The sequence below is a fragment of the Dendrobium catenatum genome, unplaced genomic scaffold (genome assembly GCF_001605985.2).
Source record: "Dendrobium catenatum unplaced genomic scaffold, ASM160598v2 fragScaff_scaffold_493, whole genome shotgun sequence".
NCBI classification, from domain to species: domain Eukaryota; kingdom Viridiplantae; phylum Streptophyta; class Magnoliopsida; order Asparagales; family Orchidaceae; genus Dendrobium; species Dendrobium catenatum.
In genome coordinates, this window is record NW_021318955.1 from 288,204 (window position 1) to 302,281 (window position 14,078).

At 33.4% G+C, this 14,078-nt stretch overlaps 1 protein-coding gene across 2 annotated transcripts; it reads right to left on the reverse strand.

The window, feature by feature from the left end:
* Positions 1–9,113: 9,113 nt before the first annotated feature.
* On the reverse strand, positions 9,114–13,645 carry LOC110108151 (glucan endo-1,3-beta-glucosidase 14). 2 transcript variants are annotated; one of them, XR_003700591.1, is made up of 4 exons: positions 13,426–13,645; positions 11,310–12,379; positions 10,445–10,593; positions 9,114–9,348 (listed from the first exon to the last, which is right to left on the reverse strand). XR_003700591.1 is itself a non-coding variant. In XM_028694502.1 (3 exons), exons 1-3 carry the CDS (start codon positions 13,475–13,477, stop codon positions 10,534–10,536), a joined length of 1,182 nt encoding a protein of 393 aa, XP_028550335.1. In that variant the 5' UTR covers positions 13,478–13,645; the 3' UTR covers positions 10,187–10,533. The 2 variants fall into 2 exon arrangements, 1 of the variants encoding a protein (XP_028550335.1); XM_028694502.1 differs by lacking the exon at positions 9,114–9,348 and having other exon boundaries at positions 10,187–10,593.
* Positions 13,646–14,078: the final 433 nt, after the last annotated feature.

Consider the following 14,078-nt stretch of genomic DNA (forward strand, 5'->3'; position numbering starts at 1 on the left):
CTACAAGTTGCTTTTAATCCCTAGCCCAGAAGTTAGCTAGAACATGCACCATAAAATCCTCTCAAAAAATTATAATGCCATAAGAAAAATATTTTATTTATAAATTATTAAAATACATAATTATGTATTAATTAATGCATTTCATTTATTTTAATATAAATCGAATACAATTAAATACACAAAGGGTAGACAACAATACATAGTTGTGCACATTAAAATTAAAATAAAATTATGATAACAATACTTTTGTAGTTTACTTGCCACAGAGTTTTTCACTGCATTAAATTTTTAGAATTCTTGAGTATAATTGAATAAGATCTAATTTTTCGAGAGCACGCACATCACTTTGGTCTGTTTATTGGGAGCTTTGGCTATCAATCAAGAGATCTTGAGTTTGAGTCTTGTGCATGTGATATGTGTGTGACTTTGTTGTAATATGTCAAGACATATACTTATTTTTCTTACCTCTTGGGTTACATTGAACCGGGTCACCTTCTTTATCAATTTAATTAAAGTACTCTTTATTCATTATCTTGTACTCTCCACTATAGAATAAGAAAATTTTCTTTCTCGTTTCTCTTGTATGGTTCGTCTATTTCATTTGTCTTTTCTGAAATGGTATCACATCTACCCCACTTTGCTTCCTCCCTTCTCATCTTCTTGCAGTCGGCTCCGCTGGCTTTCTTACATTCGATCCAGACTCAAAGGTGCGATAAGAGCAATCGTCAACTCCTATGTCGTCAACCAGCTGAAGAACCTCTATTTGCTAGATTTCGCTTCCATGCATTTATCATTGCAGACAGTTGTGTTGACAACAGACCCTTCATTTAGCCTTTCTTGTTTGATCAAACTTCCTGTACGTATTTGTCACAGGCAGAGCAGTGCGCCTTCTTGTATTTCATCACAGATATTCTAATCTTCTTGATTTCGAGCCATCTATCTGATTCCGCAACTCTGATCTCTCATCTGTATTAGTGAGGGCCTTCATTGTACAATTGATAGCTAGAACAGTGATCCAAGTGTTTGAGAAAAAAAAAACCTCATCATAGATAGCCCTCCACCACAACCTTTTTTGTCCTCAAGATCATCTCTGATGGCACACTCAAACATTCCTTTGATGTTAATGAGGTCATAATAAAAGATCTTCTCAACCCTTTTACATACATCACTCTGATAACCCCAACCTCACCCTCTTCTCTCAAATCTTGATGGGGGAAATCTATGGATCTTGGAACCGAGCAATATCCATTGCACTCTCGACTAAATTAAGGAAGGATTCATGGACAGCTCAATCGATCACCCAAACGGTACTAACCATTCTCTCCTTAATGTCTCGAATCGCAATAACCACATTATTATCTCATGGATCCTCAATTTTGTGTTTAAAGAAATCACAGGTAGCCTTCTTTATTCAAAAACTGTAATAGAGGTTTACACATATCTTAGATATTGTTTCGAAAAAAATAATGGTCCAAAGATCTTTCAATTACACCACGAGCTAATAAATTTCTGATAGGAACAACAAAGTGTCAGTCTTTATTTCATAAAATTGAAGGCCCTATGGGAAGAATTAAACGATTACTGCCACCATATGTTCTTGCGAAAACTGTAGCTGCAGATGTGTGAAGAAACTTCAAGCCCGTCACTAAATGAAGTATGTTATGTCTCTTCTCATGGGCCTTAAGGAATCTTTCGCATAGGTATGATGCTAGATCTTGCTTATGGACCCTATATCTTCCATTAGCCAACGCCATCCTATCTCAAAAAGAGAAAAAGAAAAGCCTTAGCCAACAGATTTCTAATATTATCATAAGTGAGGATACTTCATTTATCATTAAACAGATTAGAACTTCTAAACCTTGATATGATAAAACCACAATGAAAGAACTTCCATACTATACCTATTGCAAATTTCACGAGCATACAAAAGAACATTGCTATAAGATCCATGGTTACCCTCCAAAATGGACCCTATATCTTCCATTAGCCAACGCCATCCTATCTCAAAAAGAGAAAAAGAAAAGCCTTAGCCAACAGATTTCTAATATTATCATAAGTGAGGATACTTCATTTATCATTAAACAGATTGGAACTTCTAAACCTTGATATGATAAAACCACAAGGAAAGAACTTCCATACTATACCTATTGCAAATTTCACGAGCATACAAAAGAACATTGCTATAAGATCCATGGTTACCCTCCAAGACACAAACTATTCAAATATTCTCACAACAACGAGATGCCTAACAATACAAATACAATGAATGTTGCTACCATGGACAAAGTCATCTAAATCAATGACTCATGTGCTAATCCAGATAATAAGCAAGTGCATCACCTTCTCACTAAGTTCTCCCAATTCCTACATACTTCTTCCAGCACAAATGATAATCCAACAACTTTGTCGATACGTGTTACAAACATTACCAATTCTGCAGGTATATCTCTACCTTTCTCTAGACTAATTGCAAAAAATTGTTAGGTGATTGATTCGAGAGCATTGTGCATATTTGTCCTTGAGCTGAAATGTTCGCGCAATTAACCCCTACCAACAACACTATTATAAGACTTTCTAATAAAACAAAATGTTTGGTCAACTATAAAGGAGAAATTAAAATAAAGAATGACTTAATTCTCCACAACGTATATTTCATCCCACTTTTTTTGCTTTAATTTGCTATCCATTGGCTCCCTCCTAACACATGAACATTTTAATGTTTTTTGCTAATCATTTTGTGATGCAGGACACCAACCAAGAGAAGATGATTGGCAAGGGTGAAAGACACCAATATTTATATATTTTTATTCTAGTATTTCTTATACTAAAGCTTTTCAAATAATGTTTCTTTTGACATTAGACATAGTTGTCTAGGACATCTTTCAAATAAAAAGTTTTACAAAATTAGCAAGCAAATAAATTGTATTATGCCCAATCTTAATAAAATGAATCATTGTTACATTTGCCTTTTAGCTAAACAAAATAGACTATAATTTCCTTTTTATAACATATCACCAAAAATCCTTCTGATCTTATAGACTGTGAAATATGGGGACCCTTTCGCACTCATCACATAGGCCACCATTATTTTTTAACTCTTGTTGAAGATAGTACCATATTTACGTGGCTTTATCTTTTCAAAAATAAATCTAATATCTCCCACATAATTCCTAAATTTATTACCATGTTTAACACTCAATTTAACTATAAAATCAAATCATTCAGATCTGATAATGCTGAAGATCTTCAATTCAATGAATTATTTGCTAATCTCAAGATTTTACATCAAAACTCATGCATTCATCATCTACTACAAAACTGTGTTGTGGAACGTAAACACCAATATCTTCTAAATGTGGCACGAGCTTTATACTTCCAATCTCATGTTCCTATATGATTTTGGAAAGAATATATTTTATCTGCAACCTATATAATCAATCGCATCCCATCCCCCTTGTTACATGGCAAGACCCCTTATGAACTTTTAATAAATAACATGTTAATTACAATCATTTTTATGTATCTAGATGTTTAGCCTTTGCCTCTACTTCACCCATTCCCAGAGATAAATTTCACCCTCGGGCTCGCATCGACGCCTTCCTAGGTTATTCACTAAGAATTAAAGGATAGAAAATCTATGACATTTATAGCAAACAAATCTTCATCTCTCAAGATGTTATATTTCATAAAAATCACTTTCCTTTCCATTTGGTTACCGAGAAAGATGATATTACTGACCCTTTCTCCATACTTATTTTACCTATTTCTCAAGAAGACCCATTTGACTCAATCGAATACAATAAATATACCACAAGGGACACATCATCTCCTGATGAACCTCCCATCATTGACCACACACATATTGTGTAATGATCATAATCAAATTTGAAAGAATTGTCTATTTATCATTTAAAAATATAATAAAACTTCTATAAATTATCAATATAAATAATAAGTGGCGAAAGCAACTAAAATCATATACATCAAGATGTTTTAACATTCATTCATCAAAATATTATTTACACTAGTAAAGAGATCGCCACAATCAATACTAATATATCACAAGCTCCTAACTATAATAAAATAAAATAAAATATAAAACAAAATCTAAAAAAATTGAAGATCATTATCACTATTAATACTCATGATTTTAACTCCTTCTCTAATCTAAAATTATTAAAATACACATAATGAACTAAAAAGTCTAGCAAAAAAGTAAAACTCTAACACTATTTTCAATACAAGACAAAAAAATCAATATGTGTTTTTATTCTAGCCAATATCAATCATCGCTTAATATGAACAATAAAAATCTTAAAAATTAATAATAAAATTAATATGGTCAATAAAATCAATAAAAATCTATAAAATTATAAGACATACGATTATTACACCCAACTGTCAATCAATTATTATCGATCTTCATCCTTCACATTAACAAATATCCTTCCATCTAGCCTCCCTTACATGCAAATTCTATATTTTTGTTAATGTCATGTATTAAATGGAGTAAATCATAAAATGCAGAAAAAATTATCAAACTTATCTAATATGCATTTACTTCAAAAAATCATTTCTTCCTATTAAACCGATGAAAATGTAATATATTTCTTTTAAAATATTTATATTGATTAGATCTATCACACACCAATAGTTATGCGATGAAAATTTTATTAATAAAAATTTATCCTCATTTTTTACTAACAGAAATACAAATTTGATTGAAAAATATAAAGCTATTAAAATCAGAGATTTGATAATTAATTTTTATTGCGAGACGAGCAAATCTCCCTTCAGGACCGACCGTAAAAAATCTCTCCACGACCTCCAAACCTTAATTAGGTTTCTTTTTCTCTCCTTACTTTTCTCTCAAATTTTCTATAAGAGATCTCTATTAACCGAACAAAGAAAAGAAAATGATTTAAAAAGGTTTTAATAAAATCATTTATCTTGGACAGAATACAAGCTATTACAATTTCCCTCCTTTGAAAATGTCACCCCTTACATTTCCAATGACAAACATATAAATAAAGATTAATTCAATTAATAAATCCATCAAATAAATCAATATGATTCAAAACCAATTTTAAAACCAATAAATCAATTGAAATCCATTTAAAAACTCCAAAATAATTGCATGCAATCAATCATGAGTTTATTCAAAATAATCATACTCTCACATATCATTTAGCATAATATATTATACAAATTATTAATCAATTAATTTAAAGATTAAAAATTTTACCAGTTGATCCTCTAGACACATTCATATCCTCTTGCTCGATTAAACTGTAAAGTTGGGTCGTATAGGTGGCAGTGTTGCAAAGCCCTACATGTTATCCTGGTTGGGTACCCGGTACCCATTAGGTACTCGCGCTTTGCGCGGGTGGGCTTCGCCCATCCATGCCCGCCTATGATAACTTTTGGGATATATGTCGTACCTACCTACACCCACTCATTTTCCAAGCTTTTTGAACACAATACACCATGTACTAATGGCCTTGAGACTTGTAGCTCTTTGTTCTGACTGCAAACTTTCAAGCCGCATATTAGAATTTATTGTGGTCACAACATAGTGAGGATTGTATTAAGATATAGGATTAACAATATAAATCAGTTTATCCCTCAATGTTGAGTACCCACCTATACCCATTCATGAGGTCATTGGCGTACCCTTACCCACCCATACTCATTAGGTATGGGTGGTTATGTGTATGGATACCCAATGCAAGGCTCTGCAATATTTTTGTAGTAGACAGTATAGGCCCTCTTTGACTATCAACCCCATTTATTACATTTATCTTGCTCACAGTAGCTTAGTTCATAAATAATTTTAATATATTTGTTGTAAGTGTCTTATGTATTATTTAGTAAGTGTTTTATTAGGGATTCATTTTTTTTTAGAAGCGGACATCACAATTTTTTTATGAACGTAACAATCATTTTTTTTGGGGATTTACATACATACTACTTTATTTCATGCTATTAAAATACCTAACACCAAAATATTAATATTACATGTCTAACACTGATATAACAAAATCGGGTGCATGGAATGAAACATTAAAGTTTATAGGATGTTATGAATGGTAGAAATGAATTATAGGAGTGACATATTTGATATTAAAGTTGTATATGGGTGGTAGACCTGTAATATTAATATTTTGAGTGTTAGATATGTAAATAACATGAAATAAAGTTGTATGTATGTAAATTTCCATTATTTTTTAAATGCATGCTCCTTAAAAAAAAATTGTAGTTGAGGTTGATCTTTTCTCTTCTTTTATTTGCAATATTTTGGTAGAATGTCAACACATGTAAGCGTAGAAGCAGATACCAATGAGCGTGTAAATGTTAAAGTTGAAAGACTTGATGAACAACATCATTCTTATCTTGTTGGTGAACTTGTGAATGAGAATGAAATAACTAATGATAACAATGACATTGATGATGAGGTTGAAAGATAGACTAATGAAAATCAAGATAATGATGACAAAGAAGTTTATGAGGAAAACTAGCTTGAAAATTTTATAGAAATAAAGAAAAGGAAGAAGACATCGAAGGTGTGGGATGAGTTCAAGGAAGTTATTTTTTCCTTATGGTCAATAAAAAGGATAATGCTACCATTGCAAAAAAAATATTGCCTTAGGTAGTACCGATGCTGCCACTCAATTTAGAAGGCATCTAGAACGTTGTGTTTCTAGGATTCGAGCCTTGAAAAAATAGAAAATATTACATCTCCAATCTAGAGAAAGTGATAGCTCCTCTACCCAAATAGGTCAAGATGGAGACTTATTAACAACCTTTAAATATGAGCATGACAAAGTAAGAGAGATGATTGCTCACTCTATATTAATTAATGAGAAATCTTTTTCAATAGTGGAGGAGTTTGGATTCAACTTAGTGTTGAAGTCATTGTCATCTTTCTTAGGAAATATTCAAGGGCCACTGCAAGAAATGATGTGATTATTATGTATGAGAAGGAGAAGAAGAAACTTAAAAATTCTCTCATATGCATTTGTAAAATGAGTTTTACTATTGACTTGTGGAAGTCTAAAAATCAAAGAGTTACAACACATTATGTTGATTGTAATTGGAAATTGTAAAAACGTGTTCTTAATTTTTTGCACTTACCACCACCTCATATTGCATATGAGATAGTCAATGCATTCTATAAAGCTTTTTTTTATTGGGGAATTGAAAATAAAGGCTTCATTATGTCAGTTGACAACGCAGCTAACAACGATAGAGCTATTAAACTATTGAAAGATAGCTTCAAAGTGAAGAAGAAATTGTCTCTTGGTGGGAGGTTTTTCCATATGCACTGTTGTGCTCATATTTTAAATTTAATGGTGAAGGACAAGAACAAAAGCATTGAATTTGTGATCGAAAAAATACGATATACAGTTAGTTTTGTGAATGCCTTAGAGGCCATGTTACTAAGATTTGCTGAAGTTATAGATCTAATAGGGTTCGGTGCCATTATGGGTTGAAGAGAAGACTCGAGGTAAATATATTGTAAACGATTTTATGGTTTTGTCATTTATTATACATCAACATATGAATTAAGAATGTCCTTTATTTTGTAGGAAGAAGATGAAGATAAAGAGGAGGAGATTTCTTTGCCAATTACATGAATCATAAAAAAAAGTAAGAAAAAAAATACTAATAAATAATATTTTAAATATTTAAAAGACACTATTGATTTCATTTTCAAACTAAAAAATAAATATAATTAAAAACAATCATTTTTCCCCTTATTTTTTATTTTATTTTTTTTTTCTCTGCACAAAAATCTTATTTTTGGTTATGAGCTTATTTACAACAATCACATGGATGTGCTTTCCCCGAGTCTGATCAACTTCCAATAACAATTATAAGCTTACACCATCTCCAACCGAACGTCAAACGAGCGTTTGGCGTCGTTCCCTCGATCCAGCCGAACGCCAAAACGTCCGCCATTTGCTTGAGGGTGAACAGTGCAACGCCAATATTGGCGTTGCACTGTTCACTCAAGCTATTTTCCTCTCAACCGGAAAAACGCGCGAAAGTAGAAGGATCGTTACCTTCGCGCAAAAGCAAAAAAATATCGTTCGATTGGAGCAGCACCACGCCATTTTTGCGTTTTGCGGTATTTTGGAGTGAAAAATGGAGTTCTCCGTTGGAGATGCCCTTAGAGCATTCAAAATGCATTAAAGAATATACAGTTAATATGAATTGATGTATGCTTCCACTGTTTCATGCGTTATTTTTAATCTATTGTGACTAAGATATTTTTAATGAAATAACAATTTCTTATGTGAATCTTATTTTTTATTCATAATTAGTTTATTTAAAAGAAATTTTATAACTTATTATCAACATCATAAAATCAAATCTCATCAACATCAAGCATATAGTTTATCAATTAGGATCTCTCTAGAATGCCTGCACTATTATATAAATTGATTATAAAGTTATTATAGAGAAAGCAACATAGTTATTTTAGTTGTAACAGACAGCTTTCTATTAAATTTCTTTTTAAAAATTATAAAAAAAATTGTAAGAAAATAATAGTAAAACGAGATAGTGATTATTATGTGAAAAGTAAAACAACAAGAAAATTGTCTCAAACCAATCCTCAACTTCTCTCTCTCCCTCCCTCTCGCTCTCTCTCACAAGAAATTATTCGGTGCGGACGTCGAACACAGTTCTACAGCCAGAGACCAAGCAGAATGAGCCACGTCAGTAATACCGAGCGGTGCCAAGCCGCAGACAGAGCAGTACCGAGCCGCGATATCGACGTGGCTCATTATGGTTGGTCTTCGGATGACGTTCGACATCCACACAAAATAATTTCTCCTCTCTCACAGCATCTCTTGTATTTTGGGGTCTTCGAAGCTTGGACTAAGGCTTCATTTAGGATTGGACTAAGGCTTCATTTAGGACGTTACTGTTTCTTAAAATAATTTTTTAGTACAAGAATTAAAATTTTTGTACTGAAAACCCGCTTTGAGAAGCAATAAGAAAGTCATTTCAAACAAAGCCTAAAATGAAAGAGGATCATTTATCACCACAAAAGTATTTCATAAATGAGATTTTGATAATCAGCTATAAGAGCTCAATATGATCAATAAAACAACACAAACAATCATTAAATCTCTTCATGAATCTGAAACAAAAAGACATACTATTACATGTCACATATACTATTACAATCATCAATCTCTCACTCATTATTACTACCTTCTACCAAAAAAAAAAGAATTTTCTTATCTCCTATAAGAATCTATCTTTCAATATGAATATAAAAATCTAATCCTAATGCCACCATCATCTCCTACTACAAGTGTTAGTCAACTGAAGAACCTGCACCACAAGATATAAACAAAGGTTTAGGCAACTGAAATATGAAAAACTAATCACAGCACTTAATAAAGAAGATGATGAGATGCTGGACCATTGAAACAAAAAGATCGTTAAATTATCACGGCATGAAAGGAATCATCATGAAAGGTGGGTGGATGAATGACAAGAGTCACAGGCTCTAAAGCAGTTATCATCAATGACCCGTTTGGAATCTTCTAATGGTGAGCTTTTGTTTGGTTGCAGACAAGAAGAATATGCACCGCCCATCTCTTATCTTCCAAGAAAAAAGATGCATTTGATACAAGAGAAAAGATGGAGCTAGAAAAGACCTATCACCTTAAACTACAATGCATACTTCAAATGTTATTGGAGTTCTCATCTTTCTACCAACAATCAAGTGTAATTATATTTCGAGGGTTTAAAGTTTAGCCTGATACATTAACGATAAAAAACTTGAACTTACGGTAAAGGTTCAATTATTTAGTACTTCTATATAATAATTTTTGAATTATTTGAAGTGACACAAATAATATTATCATATATGTTAATAATCTCGCATCACAAGAGAGCTCGCTATATCGGTTATAACTACTCATTTAGGCTTCGTTTGGGACGACTTTTTTATTGCTTTCTAAAACGGATTTCTAGTACAAAAATAAAAAAAATTTGTACTAAAACTCCGTTTTAGAAAACAGTAAAAAAGCCGTCCCAAACGAAGCCTTAATGGAAGATTTTCAATATGTCATGTGCTAAAAGCCCACTCAACTATGTGATGCTTGTAGCGGAGTCGCTCACTCTTAAACTTTGCTCGGCCATGGTAAAATCCAATCAAAAATCATGAAAGCAACAAACCACAAGAATCACTCGATTAAAACTGAAGCATCAAAGGGGAGGCCCAAGTTGGGCTTAATACATAACTGGCTAAGTTTATTTTCCCCACAAAAGCTCTAAATATATAGATGAGAAACAACCACTCAATATTTTTATAACAACACACTTTTTGATTATTCAATGTGGGGCTAATCCAATACATTCATGTGATTAAATAAATGAAAAAACAGCTATATTTAACAAGATTTTTTGCTGGCATATATACCTCAATTTCTGCATGCAGACTCTTTTGAGGGATCTCATGTGGATTAGTGAAATTGAATTTCTTTTCCTTTCTAAAGCTGTTCCTCTTTATCAAAATTGTGTTATATAGCTACAAATAAGACTGCCAAGAATGCCTAAAAGAGAGATTACCTGCAAAAAAAGACATGAGGACAAATAAATGTTATTTGAAGAAACTATACCATTTCAACCTAAATAATTTGCAATTCATGATTTTCATCCCTCTGATTATTAAGTAAAAGTGTATGATCTAAAACTTCCACATTTTATTTTTCACAGACCAAAAGCATATTTATGAGGACAAATAAATGAAGCTTCAGCCAGAATGAAATATAGAACAAGAGCCATGATTAGATTACATCTTATGCCAAGTCCTATAAGTCAACTGGATCCATTGTTAGCTTTAGGCTTCATTTGGGATGGCTTTCCTACTACTTAAAGCAGCTTTTTAGTTTAAAATTTTTAATTTTTGAACTAAAAAGTTGCTTTAAGAAGCAGTAAGAAAGTCGTCCTAAACGAAGCCTTAGACTTCATTTGAGACGGCTTTCTTCTTGCTTCTTAAAGCAGCGGCTTTCTTATCCCAAACAAAGCCTTAGTATTAATTCACCAATGACCATGCAATAATGAGCCCTTCAGTCAAAAGGAAGCAATTGCGAGCTACAGGCAGTATTCAAGAAAGAATTTGCAGCACGAACAACACATGAAGAAAAAGAAACGGTTAAAACTTCTTGCAAGCATTTTGGATATATAAAAAGTAAAGAGCCCCTAAAAACACTCTTACATATACTAAGAAAAAGTAGAAGACAAAAGGGAAAATGAAATGTTATATAAACTCCTAGAAATCTTACCACTTGCTTAGAAGATGAACCCGTCACTATGAAAGATGTTGATGAAGGAGAGAATCCTGAGAATCCGGATATTCCAGACCCTTGCAAATCAATATTGTAGACAGGAGTGTTGTTGGGGTAGAACAGCCCATAATTCCTCTCAGATGTTGGACCAGGCTTTAAATCTTCATTGAATAAGGCAAAAACATAGATACTGAGTGGTGTATTTGGCATCAATGGTGTACCCTGATTCATCTCCAACCTCTTCAAGAGATTTCCATTGTATAAAGCTGCATTCTCTACAGTAGCTCCAGCCTCATCAGGATCCCCTTTAGATGGCCAGCCAGTCTCTGATACTCTTACATTAATATCATTATATCCCATTGCTTTTATTGCAGAATAGACAGAATCAAGCTGAGCATAGAGCATGTTATCATAGTTTAGATTTGTATTTGGATCAGTGACACCTTGATTTGACTGAAAGAGGACATACTCCATTGAAACAGTATCTGGGCTAGCCTTATAGGCGAAGTAAGGGTAAACATTTATCAAGAAAGGGGAGTTGGTTTTTGAATGGAAGTCAAGCAATGGCTGAATGTATTGAGCAAGATTTTGTAGGAAGGAGCCTGAGGAAGGAGGGTAAGAGTTACCTAGTATAGCAAGAGAATGTGCAGTGGTTATATTCACTTGTTGGTCCAATCCAAGAGAGACTAGAGCACCATGGAGAGACTGCATTGCTGGTACAAGGTTGGACATTAGCGACGTGTCCTTGCCGGAGAGAATTTCATTGCCTACGGTTATGCATGTAATCTTTGTCTGAGGAAGGAATGACTGAACATTTTGCTGAATCCAGGCTTTTGCTTGTGATGAATCTATCATGTTTGCAACATTCTCATTGCCAATCCCAATTATGAACTCGATGTTCGAATTGGCGAAGGCACTTAATACATTCGGGTCAGCATCGTAAAGCTTAACTTTATTGATAGAGAGAGACTGAAGAAGCTCAGAAACTTGGGATGGTGAAGGAAGATTGTTGGCAATTTGGCCATAATTGATCCCGATATTAAGACTCAAGATTTGGAGAATTTGACCTGCAAAGAAAAAGAAACTGAGATTGATGGGTTCCTTTTCCTATTTCATCTTATAAGAGAAATTATATGCTTCCCAAAACCATTGCCTTACAAATCATGAAGAAGATAAGAGATAAAAGGCATGCAAAAGTTGTTAATAGTAAATTTGCAGTATTGATTATTTTTGCATCCAAAGGACCTCTCAATTACCACTCAACATAACATTATAGAGCTCAACCAAACGCAAATGGTTGTTCTTACTAACGGTAACCACATTTTCTAACATGGATTTCGAAAAAAGTGGATCTTTTAACACTCCTGTTTATGAAGGAACCACTTGGAACCAATATACTAAAAAATTGAATTTTTGATGTTCTGCTCGCCCTCCCACAGAAAAAGAAGAATAAAAAATGCATCTTTTAACTAGCCATCTCAGCTGACCTAGATCTTGTTTCAATATTTTTAATTTTCATCAATCAATTTTACAAAATAATTGAAGATTTTTATAAGAATCCCTGATAAAAGGAAGAAAGGACAAAAAGAGAAACTCAAAAGCATAGTATCTTCCCTCAACCAAGCAGAATACCAGACTGTATCAGAAACGAAATTAAGCACTTGCCAATCTATTCAAAGGATATCATCTGCTTCAAAGAATTAAATACGTAAGAGAAAGGAAAAGAACACATAATAGCAGACAAAATCGTCAAGAATTACTAGCAAAGCTTCCTACTACATTCATCATCGCCCATCACTAAGCGCAAGCGGCGGGAACCAAAATTCCAATTCCACGCAGACCTCCAACCTTCCTTTAATTTAGGATAACCGGTCTTTTGCACTTTTCTTTTGCATTCTTCAGCCAAGATCTAAAAAATTCTCCCAAAAACTCTTAAAAACCCGCAATTTCAGCCGCAGGGATACAAGGAAAAGGCAAATAGCGTTTCACCAGGCATATAAGAAATTAGAATTGATATTTCGCAAATTTAAATCCAGTTGATAGAACAATAAACCGGAGCAGAAAGAGGGACTCGCCTCCAATCTTTAGCTACAAAATAAAAAGTTCAGTTCACCTGCTATAAGAGAAAAGATGAAGAACAATTCCAAAGAAGAGAAGATCGACATTCTCCTCTATCTCTCTGTCTTCCTGCTTCTTCTCTTCCTCTTCTCGCTTCCACCAGCAGGCCAAGGCATCTTCTTGATCAACAACTCTCTCTTGGCTTCTTTAAATAATCGTGGGGCGGTGAATGTAGCGCTGCTCTATTAAACCTCCCTAAAAACAAAAACGTACCGAAAGCGCCGTCAGGTTTTTTTCCGTTCACAGCAGAGAACTGGACTGGAAATTTCATCGAACATATAAATTTACACTTTTTTTCCCCGCGGTGAAAAAAAAAGTCAACTTTTTTGCATTTCAGCCAATAAATTTTAAGAATTTAACCTTGTTTGTACAAAATTTGGCTTTGTTGTTCATTGACAGTACATACATACCTAAATTTTAATTAATTCCGCTGATAAAATATTCAAACATGGTAAGGGGCTTTAGGATCTTGTTCTATGAGAACACCAAATCATATTCAGAAATTAATAAAAATGCATCATGTCATTTTTTAATGTGTCGTGGCTCGGTATTATTCAATATCAAGGCTCAGTACCGTAGCATCCAGGCGTAGAGTTATGTCTAGTGTCCGCACAGAATAATTTTTCTATTGGGAAGGGGCTTCAACTG

Excerpts from the sequence above, each read along its gene's own strand:
- LOC110108151 (XM_028694502.1), bottom strand. The coding sequence starts at position 13,477 with ATGTCGATCTTCTCTTCTTTGGAATTGTTCTTCATCTTTTCTCTTATA. Across the intron at positions 12,380-13,425 it reads CATCTTTTCTCTTATAGCAG|GTCAAATTCTCCAAATCTTG; the intron begins GTGAACTGAACT and ends TTTTCTTTGCAG. Across the intron at positions 10,594-11,309 it reads GTTCATCTTCTAAGCAAGTG|GTAATCTCTCTTTTAGGCAT; the intron begins GTAAGATTTCTA and ends CTTTTTTTGCAG.